Source organism: Psilocybe cubensis, chromosome 7 (assembly GCF_017499595.1).
Source record: "Psilocybe cubensis strain MGC-MH-2018 chromosome 7, whole genome shotgun sequence".
NCBI lineage: Eukaryota > Fungi > Basidiomycota > Agaricomycetes > Agaricales > Agrocybaceae > Psilocybe > Psilocybe cubensis.
Genome location: NC_063005.1, coordinates 1,416,810 through 1,433,662, shown reverse-complemented (window position 1 = coordinate 1,433,662; position 16,853 = coordinate 1,416,810). Strand labels below are relative to the sequence as shown.

General features: G+C 49.3%; 4 protein-coding genes across 4 annotated transcripts; 1 reads left to right on the top strand and 3 right to left on the bottom strand.

Moving 5' to 3' along the window:
• Positions 1-110: 110 nt before the first annotated feature.
• Positions 111-2,676, bottom strand: JR316_0007982 (uncharacterized protein; the record flags this gene model as incomplete). The annotated part of the gene is made up of 4 exons (XM_047893702.1): positions 111-1,932; positions 1,985-2,121; positions 2,175-2,557; positions 2,616-2,676. The coding sequence occupies 4 exons, from the start codon at positions 2,674-2,676 to the stop codon at positions 111-113; spliced, it is 2,403 nt and encodes an 800-aa protein (XP_047747017.1).
• A 479-nt stretch (positions 2,677-3,155) lies between these two features.
• JR316_0007981 (uncharacterized protein) lies at positions 3,156-5,752 on the bottom strand (the record flags this gene model as incomplete). Its single annotated transcript, XM_047893701.1, has 4 exons — positions 3,156-3,272; positions 3,375-5,500; positions 5,557-5,658; positions 5,710-5,752. The coding sequence occupies 4 exons, from the start codon at positions 5,750-5,752 to the stop codon at positions 3,156-3,158; spliced, it is 2,388 nt and encodes a 795-aa protein (XP_047747016.1).
• An 812-nt stretch (positions 5,753-6,564) lies between these two features.
• On the bottom strand, positions 6,565-8,021 carry JR316_0007980 (uncharacterized protein; the record flags this gene model as incomplete). Its single annotated transcript, XM_047893700.1, has 2 exons — positions 6,565-7,070; positions 7,124-8,021. 2 exons carry the CDS (start codon positions 8,019-8,021, stop codon positions 6,565-6,567), a joined length of 1,404 nt encoding a protein of 467 aa, XP_047747015.1.
• Positions 8,022-13,675: 5,654 nt separating this feature from the next.
• JR316_0007979 (putative 21.2 kDa protein) lies at positions 13,676-14,419 on the top strand (the record flags this gene model as incomplete). Its single annotated transcript, XM_047893699.1, has 4 exons — positions 13,676-13,817; positions 13,865-13,978; positions 14,032-14,128; positions 14,284-14,419. The coding sequence occupies 4 exons, from the start codon at positions 13,676-13,678 to the stop codon at positions 14,417-14,419; spliced, it is 489 nt and encodes a 162-aa protein (XP_047747014.1).
• Positions 14,420-16,853: the final 2,434 nt, after the last annotated feature.

Genomic DNA, 16,853 nt, shown 5'->3' with positions numbered 1-16,853 from the left:
AAATAATGCATAATTGCCGCGCGCTTATGAGAATCGTTCGCTCGGTTGGTCTTGCAGAGATGTGTATCGTAAAAGCGCGTTAAAGCATGAAGGAAACAGCCGTCCATTCTCTAGAGACCAGCTTGGCGGTTGAGGATGTAGTGGCTCAAATCTTGCCACCCGCCGCCAACGCGACACATAACCTTCTTGGTTATGGTATTTCCTTCAGCTGTTCTGCCCGGTCTTGCCAAAGTCGTCAATCGGCAGGTGATTACTTTCCGACTTAGTGAATTAGAAAATGCATATTGCGCTTTGATTTCCTCTCCTTCCTTCGGGATCTGGTTCTTTTTGAGAGGAGGATCTACGCGTTCAACAAGCAGTCCATGAGGAATGGCATTCACTACAGCAGCCACCTCAACGTCAAGAGGATCAAAGTTGCTTCCAGGAATATATTCATGCAAGGGCAACTGGTCCATTGATGGCGTATAGGCACCAGCTCGGGATCCAGGTCGAGAAGGTACACGACTGGCGGTCCCATCCTTAAAACTCGAAGGAGGAAGTTTATTAGTCGATACCCTAGCTCGAGGCATGGTGCCATGGAAAACAGGCACCTGTTGTGCACGTGCACGGAGAGCATGTTCAGGCGTCTGGGCACGCATAGCAGACGCCTTGAACCTCATCGTCGGACTCTCTGATCGACTAAAGTTCGACATCACGGATGACGGTCTAGATGGCGTGTGCAGATGCACACTAGGTACAGGAATCATCGACCGACTTGGTGGCCGTGGTGGGTGAACTTTGGCAGTAGGGGAAGCCGAGCTTACACCAGACGCTGAAAAAGAAGGGGAATGCGATCGATTGAAATATCCATCTTCGTCATCCCACCCACCAACAGATTTCGCGCCTGATACAGACCTTGGCGTCTTAGAGGGCGCTGGGATGTGGCTTGGAGTTTTCGGTCTGGTACGAGGTGTTGTAGCGAGGCCAGGGGTAATAGCTCGAGATGGTGTTTGCGCTCGAGACGGTGTCCTTAACGTAGGTACTAATACAGGTGGATGATGAAATTGAGAAGAAGAGTACGTCGTGGAATTTGAAGAAGTAACAGGTGACCATGGTCGAGATGAAGCCATTGAGGCCCGGGATAGACTCCGTCGATAAGGGGTAGAAAGCGGTGGTACTGGTGGAATATCATCGTTATTAGCGTAATATCCAGTAGAGGAGGGTGACCTCTTGGGAAGTCCTTTGATTGTGGAATTGCGATCGTCAAAAGGCTCCACTTTCGTAGAACTGTTCCATCGCTGCCGTTGAGGTGCTGTGCTCCGGGAAGTCGACGAAGGGTTGAATTCACTCTTCTCGGTTTTGGGCCCATGAGGAGAGGCATCTGGCGTATAACTTTGACTGTGTTTATGGCTGGGTCTTTCGGGTGTAGTTGGAATAATGGGAGGTGCTCCGCGAACAGAATTAAATACAGACGTTCTCTGCTTTCGCATTGACGAAGGCGGAGGAGGTGCTGATGTCGAAAGCTCGATGCTCGACGTTGTTGTTTTCTTGCTCACAGCCAGCGGAGATATCGCTATTGGACTAGTCGGTTTCGACTGACCTGTGATCTTGCGAGCAAATTTGCGGAAGGGTGATATTGAGCCAGATAGTGTCGAGCTGGCTGAACTTACTCTTGACATACGCGATCCACTAGGGGGTGTTGCCAAATGCCCGTTTTTGGTGGATGTAGTACCAGACGTTGTCGATTCGTGTTCAGATCCGCCATCCTCGTTCAAAAGAAGTTTCCTCGTACTCTCCATCTCCGCATCTGTTCGTGAAATTCGTTCGCGAAGATTTTTCCAACGTTGGGCAGATTCCGCATGCCTTCGCAAGGTTTCTCCGTTTTTCGTGACACGATCGCGAACACCTTTATCAATGATAGAAAGAACTTTAGAGGTGGCAGGCATGTAATGTCTGCATAATTGTATGAGCACCCCTATCTCCATCAAATCGAGAGCCCACGTACTTCTTCTTAGCTTCATACGAATCCAGAAGTGTGCTGAAACTTTCATAATTTAAGGAAACTTTGTCGTTTCGAGAAGGCAGAGCACCATTGGACTGAAAGTCGTCCGCTCCTCGGCGATGGACTTGCCATATAAACTCCTATGAAATAATGAGATACATGGGCGCGACATGAAATGAATTGAAGGATATACTTGACACCTGGTAACCGCCTTTTCCAGACTAGACATCATGCCATCCGCTTGGTCGGTGACGGTTCTAAAGACAGTAAGCCACTTGTCTTCCTTTAGTTCCTCTCTCAGCACTTCGCTTTCATCCTGGACAGACTCCCACTCCGATATTAGGGTGGCATGTTTACGAAGCAATGCCGCGTTGTCGCTGCTAATGCCGCTTTCTGAGACCGTTGGCGTCGCGGCGGTTTGCAAGAGGGGTTCCAGAGTTTCGTTGATATTCTTGATGCCTTTCTCGACGGTTTCCAACCGTTCATCTAGGGTCATGAGAGATTGGTCGATAATGCTTGTAGTGCTTGCATCTGCACCGTCCGATGATTGAGATTTATGGCGCAGTTCCTGAATCTCTGTATTACAAGTCAGATAAGAGCAGAGTTGGTGTGGCAGTTAGTAGATTGTACACACCAAATATACGAGTCTGAATGTCCGATATCGCATAAGAAAGCTCAGTTATATGCGTCGACATGGCTAAAAGACGAATATCCCTGTTGCAAGAGTCAGACTAGAACAAAAGCAATGTAACTCGCGACGAACTCGGAGCTCTTCTGTTTGCCCAATTTCTTCGAAATGGCGCGGTTGGCAGTAATGGTGACATTCTCTGCAAGATAAATCATCAACGATGCATCGCCAACGCGTACGGAAGAAGTTTATACCTTCATCATCGAGATCGAGTGACAACCTGGACGATGACGCAGAGTGGCTGGATAAAATTGATGCGGAGGAGGGTGGAAGATAGTTGAGGCTAGACACAGACGGATTACTGTAACTGGAGCTCTGCGATGAAACGACGCTGACTGAACCCATATCGAAAGAGGCCAGGACCAAGAAAGGGAGAAAAGCGAGAAGGCGTTATAAGCGCGAGAAAACAAGGTTGACTGGAGGAACCGCCGAGGTGGATTTCGATGGCAGGCGAATATGAAAAAGCGGGTGGATGTAAATTGGCGATTAGGGGAGCACGCCGACGGTTCCTCTACTGGAAAGGGGAGCTGGATGCCCTTGACACGTTAATCTGACTAGTTGGCTCCAGTCCAAGTGGTGATCATGTTCTTTGTCACGGAAACGCTGTCACCGTCCGTGAATAGACCAATGCAGTAGTAGTAAACAACAATTTATATTTACACAAAGTATATACTACGCGACTTGAACAAATCATCAGCCATCTACCTCCATAGCATCCTCGTCCTTCTTTGCTTCTGCCTTCTTCAGTTGTACATACGCCTGCAACTCCTCTAATGCCTGTTTATCAGCATCCTGCATCATCGCAACTCTGCTTTTCTTGTACCGCTGCGGGTCCACAGAATTGTAGTAGCCCGCAGACAGCCCCTCCAGTGCCCAGAGATTGTCAAATCCAGACACTCCGCCCTCTTCAACAGACCGAGAAAGGACAGTGTTGATCCTTGATGTCATCTTAGGATGTGATAAAATTCGTGGGTAGTAACGACCACTGATGAGAGCCATGGATCCAACAAATTCGTGGCCTGGCGTGATGATGGGTCGGAATCTGTAGCCCATGGGGGGTTGAGGCAACTCCTTGCCTTGCGCAGGCGCAGATAAGGGTGGTGGGTTGCTCGGTGGTGCTGTACTACCGTTACCTGAAACAGATTCTGAAATTCCCGCAGGTGGATTTTGTTGATCTTGAGAAGAATTTGGGCCAGCTTTTTCAGCCGAGGCAACTTCTTCGGGGTCATCCCAATCGATATCTGCCAGTTCGTACAACATCCCACAGATTCGTGCCTCCTTCTTGATCACCCCCCTTTCAGTGATCACATCTACCGTCACCAGACCGTCCAGGCGCAAGAAAACTCCACGGGTACCAGCTCCCAACTCAGAGATATCTTTACCCAGCGCTTGCCATTGTTCTATCGACCGTTTACCAGGACCTGATGCCGGTAATATATTAGGGCCACCTTTAGGTCCCATGGTGCGTCGCGGAACTTTGAGCCGTATAAAGTCGTTTGCCCATATCCTTTCGGTCCCCCACCAAAGACCTTGGAATCGTGTTTGTACAATGTGAGAGGGAGGTGGAGGCAAACCCATGACACGTTCTATTATTTTTTGTGACTGTTCTGCAGGCAATGACGAATCGATAGTCGAGACGCCTTTGTAAAGCGGTGTACTGCTACTCTGGGCATTGCGACGACCGGCTTCTTGAATAGCAGCGGCCAAAGTCATTGAAGGGGTAATTTGTGACGACGAACTTTGCAGAGGAGGAGCAGAGGCAGATTGGGATGGTAGAGGAGGTGGCGGCATATGTTTTGAACTTGATTTGGGAGTGGGCGGCAGATTGTATCGGACAGTGAAATCATCTGTAAGGCACCATGTCGAAGATATGATGGATGCAATTTGAAGAGCAGTGGCATACGCAGAGACAGCTTCGAAAAAGGGTGGGGTCATGCCATTGGGGGGACATGGATTGAACTTCAATAAAGATTCTCTTTCAAAATTTAGCTTTTCAACAGGGAGTATAGTCAAGTTGTGGATGAGCTGGTCTGGGGGGATGTATGCTTGGTATGGGAGGGCTTGAGAGTCATCGATTGTGAGTGAATGAGAGATTCCCAGTAGTTGGACTTTATATCTAGTATACTGGCGAACAGTCCATGGTAGGGGTTCATCGGTATTGGGCAGGATTGTACCCACTTGATCTCCCTCTGCCGAAGGATCGATTTGCATGGACGAAGAACTTGGCTGGGGAGTACGAGAGTCAGAATCGACATTATGATTAACACTAGAAGCAGACACGTCTCGTGGGATAGGCGTCGACTTAACCCTGATCTCTTCGATGACGCCTGGCCAAAATTCAATAGACCCATTATTTGAACCATCTGGAGCTAATATTGGGCGGGGTAAAGCACACCATATCACCTCTCCGTCTCTAAACCATCGTCGAAGTTCCATAGATGTGGTCGCGTTCATAGCGCGAAGATCATTGACGCGTTCTACCAACATCGGCTGTTGAAGGATCCCCGAGGAAGGCTTTATAGGTGTCACTGTTTGCTGGACGGCCGCGTATACTTTAGTATCGCGAGGTCGAGGCGGGATCCTCCGAGTGGTAGACTCCTTTTCTTTACCCTTTCCTTTGTCACGATGAGTGTAGATTCTGTGGGACTTCGGTGATGGTGACATTGATGGTGTTGTGCGAAGGATATTGCTCATGGAAGCTGTGATTTCACGCTGGGGTTTTTTGACCTTGCCGCAATATTTGCATTCGCAGTCATCTGATCCATCTCCCATGAGCCAAATGGCATGGGGTATAAACTCATTTACAGAACGAAAACGCTTCTTGACAGGGCCTTTTAATGCGCGAAAATTAGCCTCAATGCCTGTCTAAATTCAAAAGGAGTCGCACCGAATAGATACAGATCGTGTCTGGGAGCCTTGTGGGGACCCTTATTGTGATCAAAGAGTCGATACCCTTCGGGAAAATCCCGAAGAACGTATTTCGGTCCCTCTGCAATGAGATTTTAGGTATTAGCGCCCGCGTGAAAACAATCGCGATTACCAGCCAATTTCAACTTCAAACCAACAGCATCTCCGATAGCCATTCTCCATCGGATAGATTGAGAATGTTCCAGTCCTACATGTTCGTAGTAATTGACCTGTCCTTCATGATCAACAATACGCGTTGTATTCGGCGGCCATGTGCTAGGATTTCCGTCTGTTCTCGGAAAGTCAAGGAAATGAGGATTTGGAGGTAGGCTGATTCCAGTGTCGGCCAAATTTCTCATGGGGTTTTACTTGAGAAACTTGTTAAAAGGAAACTCCTTGGTCGAACAGCACGAAAGGGAAGAGGTCAACGAGCCAGTCGCGCAATTGACGGTGTGTAATAAACGTGAAATACCAATTGATCACGATCGTGTCATTGGCCCACTTAACAATGGCTTCGATTTCTAACAGTCCACAACAATGCTGACACACAAATTGTGGGGGCTCATTTTTTCCTCTGAACATTTATTTTGCATGTTCAGCGCCCATTGTCATTCTCTAATCTCGCATATTCTCATTGGATCACACAAATCTTTTTAGTTACTTCTCTCAGTTTTCATCTTCCAGCTATTGTCAGCCTGTTTAGTTCAAGCTTCAAGTTCACGAGGACCGCCGCGTATATCAACGTCGTGCACAAGATTGCTCTACATGCATGGTCGTTAAACAATGCGGCAATATAAAATTGCGTCTCTGCAGAATGTCTACCTTTGTATCCAACGGGACGATGTTTTGAATGAGTCGAACATCCTCAAAGCTGCGTACCTTTCATTTCGTCCAGGACATAGTTTTACTATATATCTATATAATAACAATACGATCCCTTCCACACTGCTACCCGGAATGTTAATCGACTAAAGGAATATTTTGATGGCTATTTACTCGTGTCGAACGCTTTCACGCGCAGGATGTCCTTTCTCTCCAAACCAGGACTTTCAAGCACCAACTCCCTCATAAACCTCGGTGCTATACCAAACCCGATCGGATTCTCCAACATAAAATCCAACTTGACCCGGTTCAAATTCCCATACGGCCCATCTATATGTATAATACCCTGTTTCTCTGCTTCGATCGAGTCACTTTCACCACTCAGGATACGATCTATATCCCTCCATTTATCGAATATCGCGACATTGGCGGACCTGTCCATGTATGGTGCGGGGAGATAGATGGAATACACGATCCAAATTGACTCGACTTTGTTTAGCCTCGTCGGCAGGGATGCATCAACCCCCGTTCTGAACAGAGCTCCCAACCAAGGTAGTGGATCGTCCATTTTCTGCAACACGTCGATGTTAACTTTGAGATTTTTCAAACGCGGTACTTGAGATAAATCAAAGCGCTGGTTGTCTGGCAACGTCCAATATCCCTGAAGGCTTACTATGAATGGGAATTGTCAGCAACAAAAATTTGCGTGTTGGAAGAGCGGTCACCGTCGTTCATGAGAGTCAGTTCTAGATTCTCAACAGACGTGCAGGCGTGCAACAGCCTCGCGAACTCCGGAAAGCTTCCAGAGAGGGATGCTGTCAGCTTTCTTACCGCGTCCACTGCAAATGGTGATGCTTCGTCAAGCAGGAAAGCAACAAATGCAGTCGGAGTCCTGGGTCCAATAACAAGCACGTCCAAAGGCGTTCGATCTCGTGTTCCTTTTGTCTTTCTGGGGTCCGAGGCGGAGTACACATATTTTGCTTCTGCAAGTGCTGAGGATAACTCCTCTAAACTCTCATCCTGCACCAGCAGATGGTCCACCTCTAGTACTCTCAAAAACACACACTTCCTCAAAACCTCGTGCACCTCTCCAAAATCTACGAATGCCACACCACCGAGCTTCAGCTCCGTCAACGACGCCAACTTCATGCTCCCCTCCAGTGCCCTTTTCAGATCGCCGGGTAAGCGCTCCCAATATATGTGCATCCCCACCGTGGGACTGATGTCCAGCCGGCGGAGGTTAGAGAGTGCACGCAGGAGCGCGGCCAGTATGACGCTCTCCTGCTCAAACCAAGTGCGCGCACCGATACCCTCCTGGAGATGCAGTTCGTGGATGTACGGTGCAACGCTTGCTGCTGCGCCGCTGTTGCGTATACATTCGACGAGCCGTGCGCAGGGCGACGGCGCTGGACGGAGGGCGAAGAATTGCGTTTTTCTCTTCCATGGGCCGAGCGTTATCCGGCGGAAGAGATGCTGCTGGGCAGAGGCGCGCCATGAGGCTGAGACGAGTGCGCATGCGCGTAGCGCATTTGTGTCATCGTGGAGATGGTCAATTACACAGTCAAATATCTCCTGGGGGAGGTGTTGCTTATTGCTCTTGGGGTTTAGATGTATCACGTCCATCGTTGGTGATGGTGTTAGAAGAATAGTGTGCTAACGTACTGTAGCATTCTTACGCTCTACCCCAACCAAACAGATATATGGATGCCATTGGGGATCATTATCTTGCATGAGGACTCATCAGGCAGCCTATCGGAAGGTGTAGTGAATGGAATCCCAGGATTGAAAGCTCATGTCCCCGAACTACCGCCGCAAAGTCTGAATGGCCGTGAGTAAGAAAAATTATATGCTATCGCACGTCCGTTCAGGTGCTAACAAACTCAATGTTAAAGTCGCCAAAATGATTGTACCCACAACTTTTATCACGGAGGAACATAACCAGACATGCAAAATTGTCATTTTGAATAGTTTCTAGCTCTTCCTCAGCCTCAAAACAATTGAAATTATTAGGGTGCTTATGATTTAACGATACTAGTGACATAGAGAATTAGAAATGTTAGCAGCAGATTCCATCCTACAGTAATCATTTCGCGTCAGAGTATATGTCTTTCTCATTCTCGCGAACGACATATCACACTGCTAATAGTTCTCATATTTTGCCACATTCATATATAAAAGTTCAATCCGCTATCATGTTATCAATTGCCGAAAAGGGGTAGAAAAATTGTCAACTGTCAACTATTTGACGGAGTCACAATCCCTCTCACCAAGGCTGTCCAGCGCGTTCGCAAGGACGCATAAGAATGATCTTTCTGAATTGAAGAAAAAGAGGCAAAAGTACGTGTCTCCAACCAGTGATGTGCCGGTCAGATAACTGTCAGCGAAGTCAGAAGCAGTTACGTTCCCATCAGTAACCATTGTCTTGTGCACATTATACTTCCTTCATTGAAGGAAGTATAATGTGCACAAGACAATGACATTATAGTTAAACTGTTACAAACTACACCAAAAGCGGCTTGTAAAACCTTAGACCAGGAACATCAATAAATCAAACCAATACATTTGTCGCGTTTCACGCCATATATTTATTTTATCACGGAGACCTCAGACCTCAAGACAATAGGTAATCAAAAAAAAAAAACCAAACCAGTACAACAACCGAATAAAAGCTAAAACCAGACAAAGGGGGAAAGGGAGAGGAGAGTCGATACGGAGACAGCGATGACAATGGAATGAAGGACTTTTTGTTTGATATGGACATAGTAGTAGATACCACAAACGGGGACCGATGTAAAAAAAAAGAGTGACGCCTATACACAAGCGGAGGTAATGACACAGGGGTTGGTAGGTAGGTAAGTCAAGATACAGATCTACAACTTCAAGTGTGGGTGCAGATGCAGATGCAGAAAAAATAGCTCGGCATCGATGCAGTGCAGGTGGCGTGATAAAAAAATGATTAGAGTACGAGGATAGGTGTAGGTAGCCTTGTACAGGGCATATATGTAACCAAAAAAAGAGAAAGTAAAGGGGATAGGAAAGAGAGTGGGTTGTGAATTGTAATTCCGCGGGTCGAGTTGAGTTGGATGTGATCGATAAAGGGATGGCATATACGAGTCCGTCGCGGTGTATAGTTAAGTACTGATGAAGGGTGTCACAGTGGCGGTGATGAGGGATGGATATGCCGGCAAGAAAATGATAGGTGTACAATGTAGGAAAAGGAGTGACATCTGTCTGGACAAGAAAAAAAGGCGACAGGATATAGGAAAAAGCACGTTATAGTCGTCAAGTAGAATAAAAAAAGGAGTAGGAAAGAAATGAAAGACAATAAAAAAATAAAAAGAGAAAAAAAGAGGCAAAGAGCAAGAAATCAAGAATTACTCGCGAGCTACCCAGTCGGTGCTTCTCGATACCAGCTCGATAGAATTATCTGTCGTCCAGAATAGCCGTTCTGTCGCACTTCTACCGCTCCAGCTCTTTTGGTCTCGCAAAATCATTGCCTATAAAATAATTAAAAGATGCAATAAAAAACATAAAAAAATAACTACACACCTGCTGAGCACCAAAGTTACGCTGATCATGAGCAAACAGCTCAACATTATCTTCCAGTGCCTCGGACAGAATTTGCAAATCCTGCAAGATCGATTGGATCGCGCGCACCGTTCCAAGCGTAAGGAGTTCTTTACGATTCCTGCCCCCGCCTCCACCACTGTTCGGTGCAGGCAGCGAGCGCGAGACGCTCTGGAGCACCGTATGCAAGATCCGCTTCGTCTCGCCCATAATCCTCTGCGCCTGCGGGAAATTCCTTCTCGACACCAGCACAAGCGAGCGCGTGATCATATCCGACGCCAAAAGCTCCATCCTCCTCCTCACAATCACCGGGTCCGACACCGCCGACGGCGGGCGCTGCGGGCCGCTCGCCATCGGCAGCAGCGTGACCGTCAGCAACACAGGATGCGCGAGGCGCGAGACCGTCTTCGCCGCCGCGGGGTCAAAGAACGACCCGTCGACCTCAATCACCGGCACCTCGTCGATCATGCGGTCCATCATCCCATCCACAAAGTCCGGCGCGTCGTCGATGGCGAGCGCATCGAGCCCCATGGCGTGCACGAACGCGTCTGTCGCGTTCATCGCGCGGTTCTGCTGCTGCCGCTGCTGCTGAAGCTTCTGCTGATCCGCGTTGTCCAGCTCGAGCTCGATCAGCATCTCCTTGCGCTCGCCGTACCGCAGCTCGCCGACATCCACGTCCACGTTCTGCCCGTCCGCGGAGAGGATGGACTGCGGCCCGCCGGAGACCTTGCGGATCCGGAAGCGCTGGCCATCGACGATCTTGAGATGGAGCTTCATGTTCAGAAGCCCGATGGACATCATGCCGCCGACGCACCCCGCGACACAGTCGCGGAGATCGTACCAGTCTTTGACAAAGGTATATGTGCCGCTGGTGTGGTTGGACATGAGCCAGAGCGATGCGGGGTCGTGTGAGCGTCCGTATCCGAACGAGTGGATCGGCACGTTGGCGGCCTCAGCTCGGGCGAGAACGAGGTCCATCTGCGCGCGCCGGGTGCTGTCCGAAGCATCGCTGACGAGAATCAATCCAGAAACAGGGTTGCGGGCTTTGCGCTGGAGCACGACATCCAGGCCTAAGAAGACAAGAAGTGAGAAAACAGGGTTGAATGTCAAAGATCCTCATATCAAACAAGCGTACCGTGGTTCACAGCCGTAACGACGTCGGTCTTCTCTTCTTTGGATCCTCTCACCAAAAATTCATCCTGCGACTCTTCAAGTTTGACACCAAGTTCGTCGATAAACTTCTCGAGCCTCTGCCGGCTGTGTGCTCTGCCGACGCTGAGGAACGGGCACTTTCTGACCCTGCCGCCGACGCCTACTTCAAAGGTGACCAAACTGAGGCGATCCTTGGGTCCCAGAGAAGCCACAATAAAGTCCAGGGTCGCTTTGATCACACGAATCTTAAGTTGAGCAGTACTCGGCAGAGCAGACGGTGGCGGAAGCGAAATGACCAAAATTAGATCCATCGACGGGTGCGGTAGCGGTGAGAGCGAATTCGAAGGCCCGGTAGAGGTATGTGGCGTGACTAGGTTTGTGGGGGAGTCGTACGCGCTCAGTTCGTCGTCCTCGCCTAGGGTCGCGAGCTTGTTGGCATTTGGCTGTTGGCGGGCCATGATCGAGCCGTGTGATGTTGATGAAGACATTGTTGACCTTGAAGAGCCGTTCCCGTTGAGCAGGCTGTCGACGGTGCTGACGGTCGTCTGTGTACTGCCGCTCAACATCCGCATGGCCTTTTCGCTGCCACCAAACTCTTCCATGTCCAAAGGCCGCGGGGGCTCCTGGTGCCGCGTGCCGTTTTGGGACTGGAACATGTTGACGAGCGCTTGGATGTTGTTTCTCCAAGCTTCAAGTGACGCGCGCTCCTTGAAAATTAAGATGAAAGAAGCGAGCTCGTCTTCCATGTCAATCGTCAGGCTCATTTCTCCAGCCGCGGATGATGCTGTGACGTTCTTAATGTGCCTCACATAGATTCTTCCCTTGAGCCGCAGTACGCCCTTGGATTGACCTGACACGGACGCGTTGCTTCCCTCTGTGAGACCAGATGCATTGGACAAGAGGCGACCGAGACCGCGCTTCTTCTCTTCAACGACGCAAATGATAGCTTCCTTGAACAGGTAAACGTAGAACTCGCGGATGGCAGAATCACGGCGGACTGAGAGGAGATCGTACATCTGCAGGGGCCCAAGATCCGAAAGCGGGTGACCCTTCCAGTCGATGATGCGATTTCGTAAATCCTCCGTAATTGCAGTGAACGGAGAGTCTTCCTCGGAATGAATTAGGGTATTGGGGCCGTAGACAGCAGAGTCGTGGCCATTTGAGGAGGAAGCGTACTTTTCGGTCTGTGGGGTTGAGAGCTGCCTGGTTTGGTAGCCGCTAGGAGAGGTATCCTCATAGTTTCGCTGGTGCTGCTGAAGGCGCTGGCGCTGCTGGTCCGGATGGGGACTGGAGTGGCCTGAACTGGCGTCGTTGCGGAGGTGGCTGTGGGGAATGTTTCCATTTCTGCCATAATTGTCGGGAATAACGGGACCGGGTACGCTAGCAGATGGGCGCTTGCCAGGAAGTTCGATGACAACTATGCAGGTAAGGGGCTGGTTTGCGTCACTTGTGCGGGTGAGGGAGGAAAACTCTGGTCGGACTTGGATAGAGGGAGCGACGATGTACTGAGCATGGTCCTGGGAGGGGTTGGACTTTACGGAGCCAGTGTGATCGAGAGGATCGTCTTCGGAGGGATCGTAGGGACGAGCTGGTTTGCGAGCTCGACTTGTTGGGGTGTCGCGACCTGGATAGAGAGGGGCAGCACGACTGTCGCCCATGCCAGTGAGGGCGGCGAGTTCTGATCGGAAGGCGATGAACAATAGAAAAAAGAAGAGAAAAAAAAATAGACGGACTGTTAGACTTGCCACCATCGCCATCGCCGACCTTCATGGGACGCCTGCAGACACCACACACGCCGAGGTTTGACTTGCGAGGGACAGCTCTGGACTGCTGGCTGGGAGGGGGGCCATAGACAGCGACGAAACAGGCCTAACGGAAGGGGTCAGAAAGAAGAAGAAAAAAGAGATAAGAGGGAAGAACAAACTTCATGGAGAGCATGGCCACACTCTGGGACGATGTGAGGTTTTTCGCCGGGGAGCCTGAAGCTGAAGCTGAGGGGCTCGAGACAGACAGGGCACTCATCGTCGTCCTCTGGGGGCGCATGGGTAGAGACGACGGGAAGAGGAGGCATGTGGATGGAAGAGTAGGGATGGTTTACGCTGTGGTTGTCGGTGTCGGAAGTAGTGGTGGAAGCGGAGTAGGCGGAGTTGATGGATGGAGGCTTGCCGGGTTTACGGAAGACAGAGGAAAAGCCAGACCTGAAGGGAGATTTGGCGGGGGAGGGGGCAGGGAGGGCGGTGTTGGTGGGTGGCTTTGGGGCGGACCTGGGGGCGATGTAGGTGGGAGTAAGAGGGGGAGAGTAATTTGAGTCGCGGGCCCTGTGTATCCAGCTATTCGAGGAGGAGCTGGCTGATTTCATGAACGCACACTGGCCTCGGGAGAGATGGAGGGAAGAGCGTTTCTACTGGTGCTAATTCTTCCTTTTTCTGCTTTCCCACACACTCTCTGTCTGCTAATGAGTCTGTAACCATCAATCACTCTCCCACAACGCCTGCCATTCTCACCTGCACTCGACCTCCGATCACTCCCCGATCGCGCTCACCACACGCGACCTGCACATGACGAACGCTCCTCCCCTCCCCTCCACCCTCAATCCAGACGGCAAGTCTCTCTTCAATCCCCCCGCCCCGGCAAGATCTCCCGCCTACGATGAATTCCCCGCCCCCATCATCTCCTCCAACAACGGCTTTGACTTTCACAGTGCGTCTCCCTCCCCTCATTCCACTCCCCTCACCCACTCTCTACAGTATACTACATGCCCTCCAACCATGCAGAGACCCAGTATGCACGTGAGCTCCATGAGCGCATTCGCAGAGAATTTCCAGAGCTGCGCATCTACCGCTTCTGGGACCGTCCAGTAGGTCCGTGTATGCCCATCTCTCTCTCTCTCACCAGTTCTCTTACTTTCACACAGGCCCTCATCCCACCGCCATGTTCGAAGTCAACACCTTTACCCCACACCAGACCGGCGCCTTTTTCTCTTGGCTAACCGTCCATCGGGGCCCATGCTCGTAAGCACCCGTCTCTGAAAACACCCGCGCACATCACTGATGCTCTGTGCTTCTCCTTCCTATCGAACATCACTTTTTTGATCTACTCGGTCAATAACGGTATCTTCTCTAATACATTCTCATTTCTTTCACAATTCCTTTTTCTTCACATCCAGCGTGCTCATACATCCAAATACCAACGACCCGTATAGAGACCACACGGAGCTCATGTCCTGGATGGGCAGACCTTGGCCTTTGCACACAGAACTCCTCAAGCCTCGCCCCGCAGACCCCGCTCCGAGCGCGTCTTGATTTCGTCTGCTTCTTATCCTATGGGTGTCCGTGGATCTAGGATGTAAAATTATAAAATCTGTATCAAGTTAAATGCACAATGTATGTACGAAACAATTATTACTAGAGTGCCACAAATTACTACAGCCGGAGCGACTTGCAAAGCCTCTCTTTGCCCATACCACTGAGCAGCGTATTATCTTTACTCTCTTTTGGCGCCGCCGCATTTAATACGTTCAATCACGCTCAAAAAGCATATCACGCTTCGCAGCAGATACCGTCTGCAAAGAAGCATGGTGGCGATTCTATATAGCCAGAGCTAATACTACTATCAACCTTGATAGAGGATTAAGCAAAATTAATGAAATGCCAACTATAATTTTTTTCATTTTCTCCTTTCTCCAGGAAAAAGTAAAGTATAGCTGGGTAGTTCTAGAAAATCGAATTACTGTAAAGACGCAAAGAAATCGTCGGTTCAACCTCACAAGCTACGTTTTACGCGTACATGTTCTCTGGAGTTGCGCACCTAGAAATTTCCCAAAGGCCTAGACGATCATCCACGCCCACACTCCACATCGCCACTCACTCCAAGTAAACCACTGCGCACCGCGAGAACCCTCGCACAAAAAAAAAGTTAGACGCAGTCGGCTTGGCACAGAACACAGGACACACATAGAAAGACCGTGTAGCACCGTGTAAATCCAGAAGCGCGTTTGTTTGAATTACTAGAGTTTGTCCGGTTGTGCGAGGGACCGGTTGGATTGATATGCCCGGCCCCACCCAGTATATAGCGTTGGATACCACCAAAGAGACTCGTTGAACTTGGCAAATAAGTACGAGCGCTTTTCCCTATTTTTTGCGTTTCCAATCAAAAGAGACGCTCCACATTTTAGACTGCGTTCTGTTCGGTGGGATAAGGCGAACAAGACCTCAAAGCAGTAAACACCGAAGAAATCTCTACAGATCGCCAGGAAATAACGCGATAAAAACCAAATTATCATGTCAAGTCCACTGGCACGTCCATACAAACAGGTTACAAGCCACAGTATAACATTTATTTGACGCGCCACAACAGACTAAAGACAGCTCTTCCTCCGGTTCCGGTTTCAAGATGAAACTATACAAGGGCACCATTCCCAGCTCCAAGATTACGCGCGACACCAGAACCCAGGCAAGTGCGAGTGCTGTATCCATGATTCGTGATACTGATAGAGAGCGTTGGTTCAAGGTTGACATCTGACAATGACATACATAGTACAGACACAGACATAGGGGTATGCATGTCCAGCCCTCGGGAGACTTTAGTCGGGGTCCTAAGCTAAGTACTTAGCACGAGATTGAACAGATGGCTACATGTCGAACCCTCCACAACATTTCCTGGGTGGATTGTCATCGGGACGCTCGGATAACCAAAACCAAAATGTCATGGCTCATGAGAAATGCAAATGGAAATGGAAATGGAGGTGGCGATGGCGATGGCGGCGGCGGTGGCGACAGACGCGTCCAAAAGTCGAACAATTCGAACGTACATCCTGCGTTAACATCCAATGTCTATCAAAAAGAGTCGAGATAGAACCTCAACTCGGCTCTCTCGGCTATCCTCGTCCGCCAATGTACGGAAGGCCATGGAACGGTAGAGAATAGAGAATAGAAAATGATAGAACCACCCATCAAGCTTCAAGGAATTCCACAAGATCTCATAGTACTGAAGGTGCCGATTTAAGCATGGGTTCAAAAAACATCAAACATGATGTCTTTGCATAGCCTCATTCTTCCAAGGTTATCGTGTGTCCTACAATGCTCTATGTTTGACAACTGACAAAAGGACAATCACAACTGACGGGTAAAAATGAAGCTGGGTGATGATAAGACGGTAGAACATAAGGTAACAAGAACACGGTAATACATACGTACTTACTTTTATAAAAAGAAAGGCACCGAGTAAAAACCAAAAGTCGAGATGATGCAATCCCACAGTGACCAAATATAAATTATAATATGTGTTCGCCTGGTTTATGTGAGATTGAGATTAGATAGCGGTACGGTCGTGTAATTGTAAAACCGAAATTTGCGTGGTTTTGCGCAGCGGGTGTTGCTGCGTTCTATTTGGCAGCAGGGAAGGTATTTACGGCCGCCGACATTTTCTTCGTAAACGTGAGCTAGTAGAGCTAGTAGAGGTTATAAATCGCGTACGGGATGCTTATTGCATAGCTTGACTTGTTTCGCTATGACAGAAATAGGTAGTTGTAAAGGATAACTGCGACCTCATCTCTGACCTCAGTGATTTGGGGTAGAAATGTAAGAGTAAGCAAATATTTATATGCTCAAGTTGACGTCAGTGAGGACCAAACTGAGAAAGAGATAAATTCAGTATCATCAATCAGGACTTTCCGCCATCGCAGACTTTCATGATGCGCTCGGTGAGGACTATGGGCTGGTTAAGAGGCCGCAAACG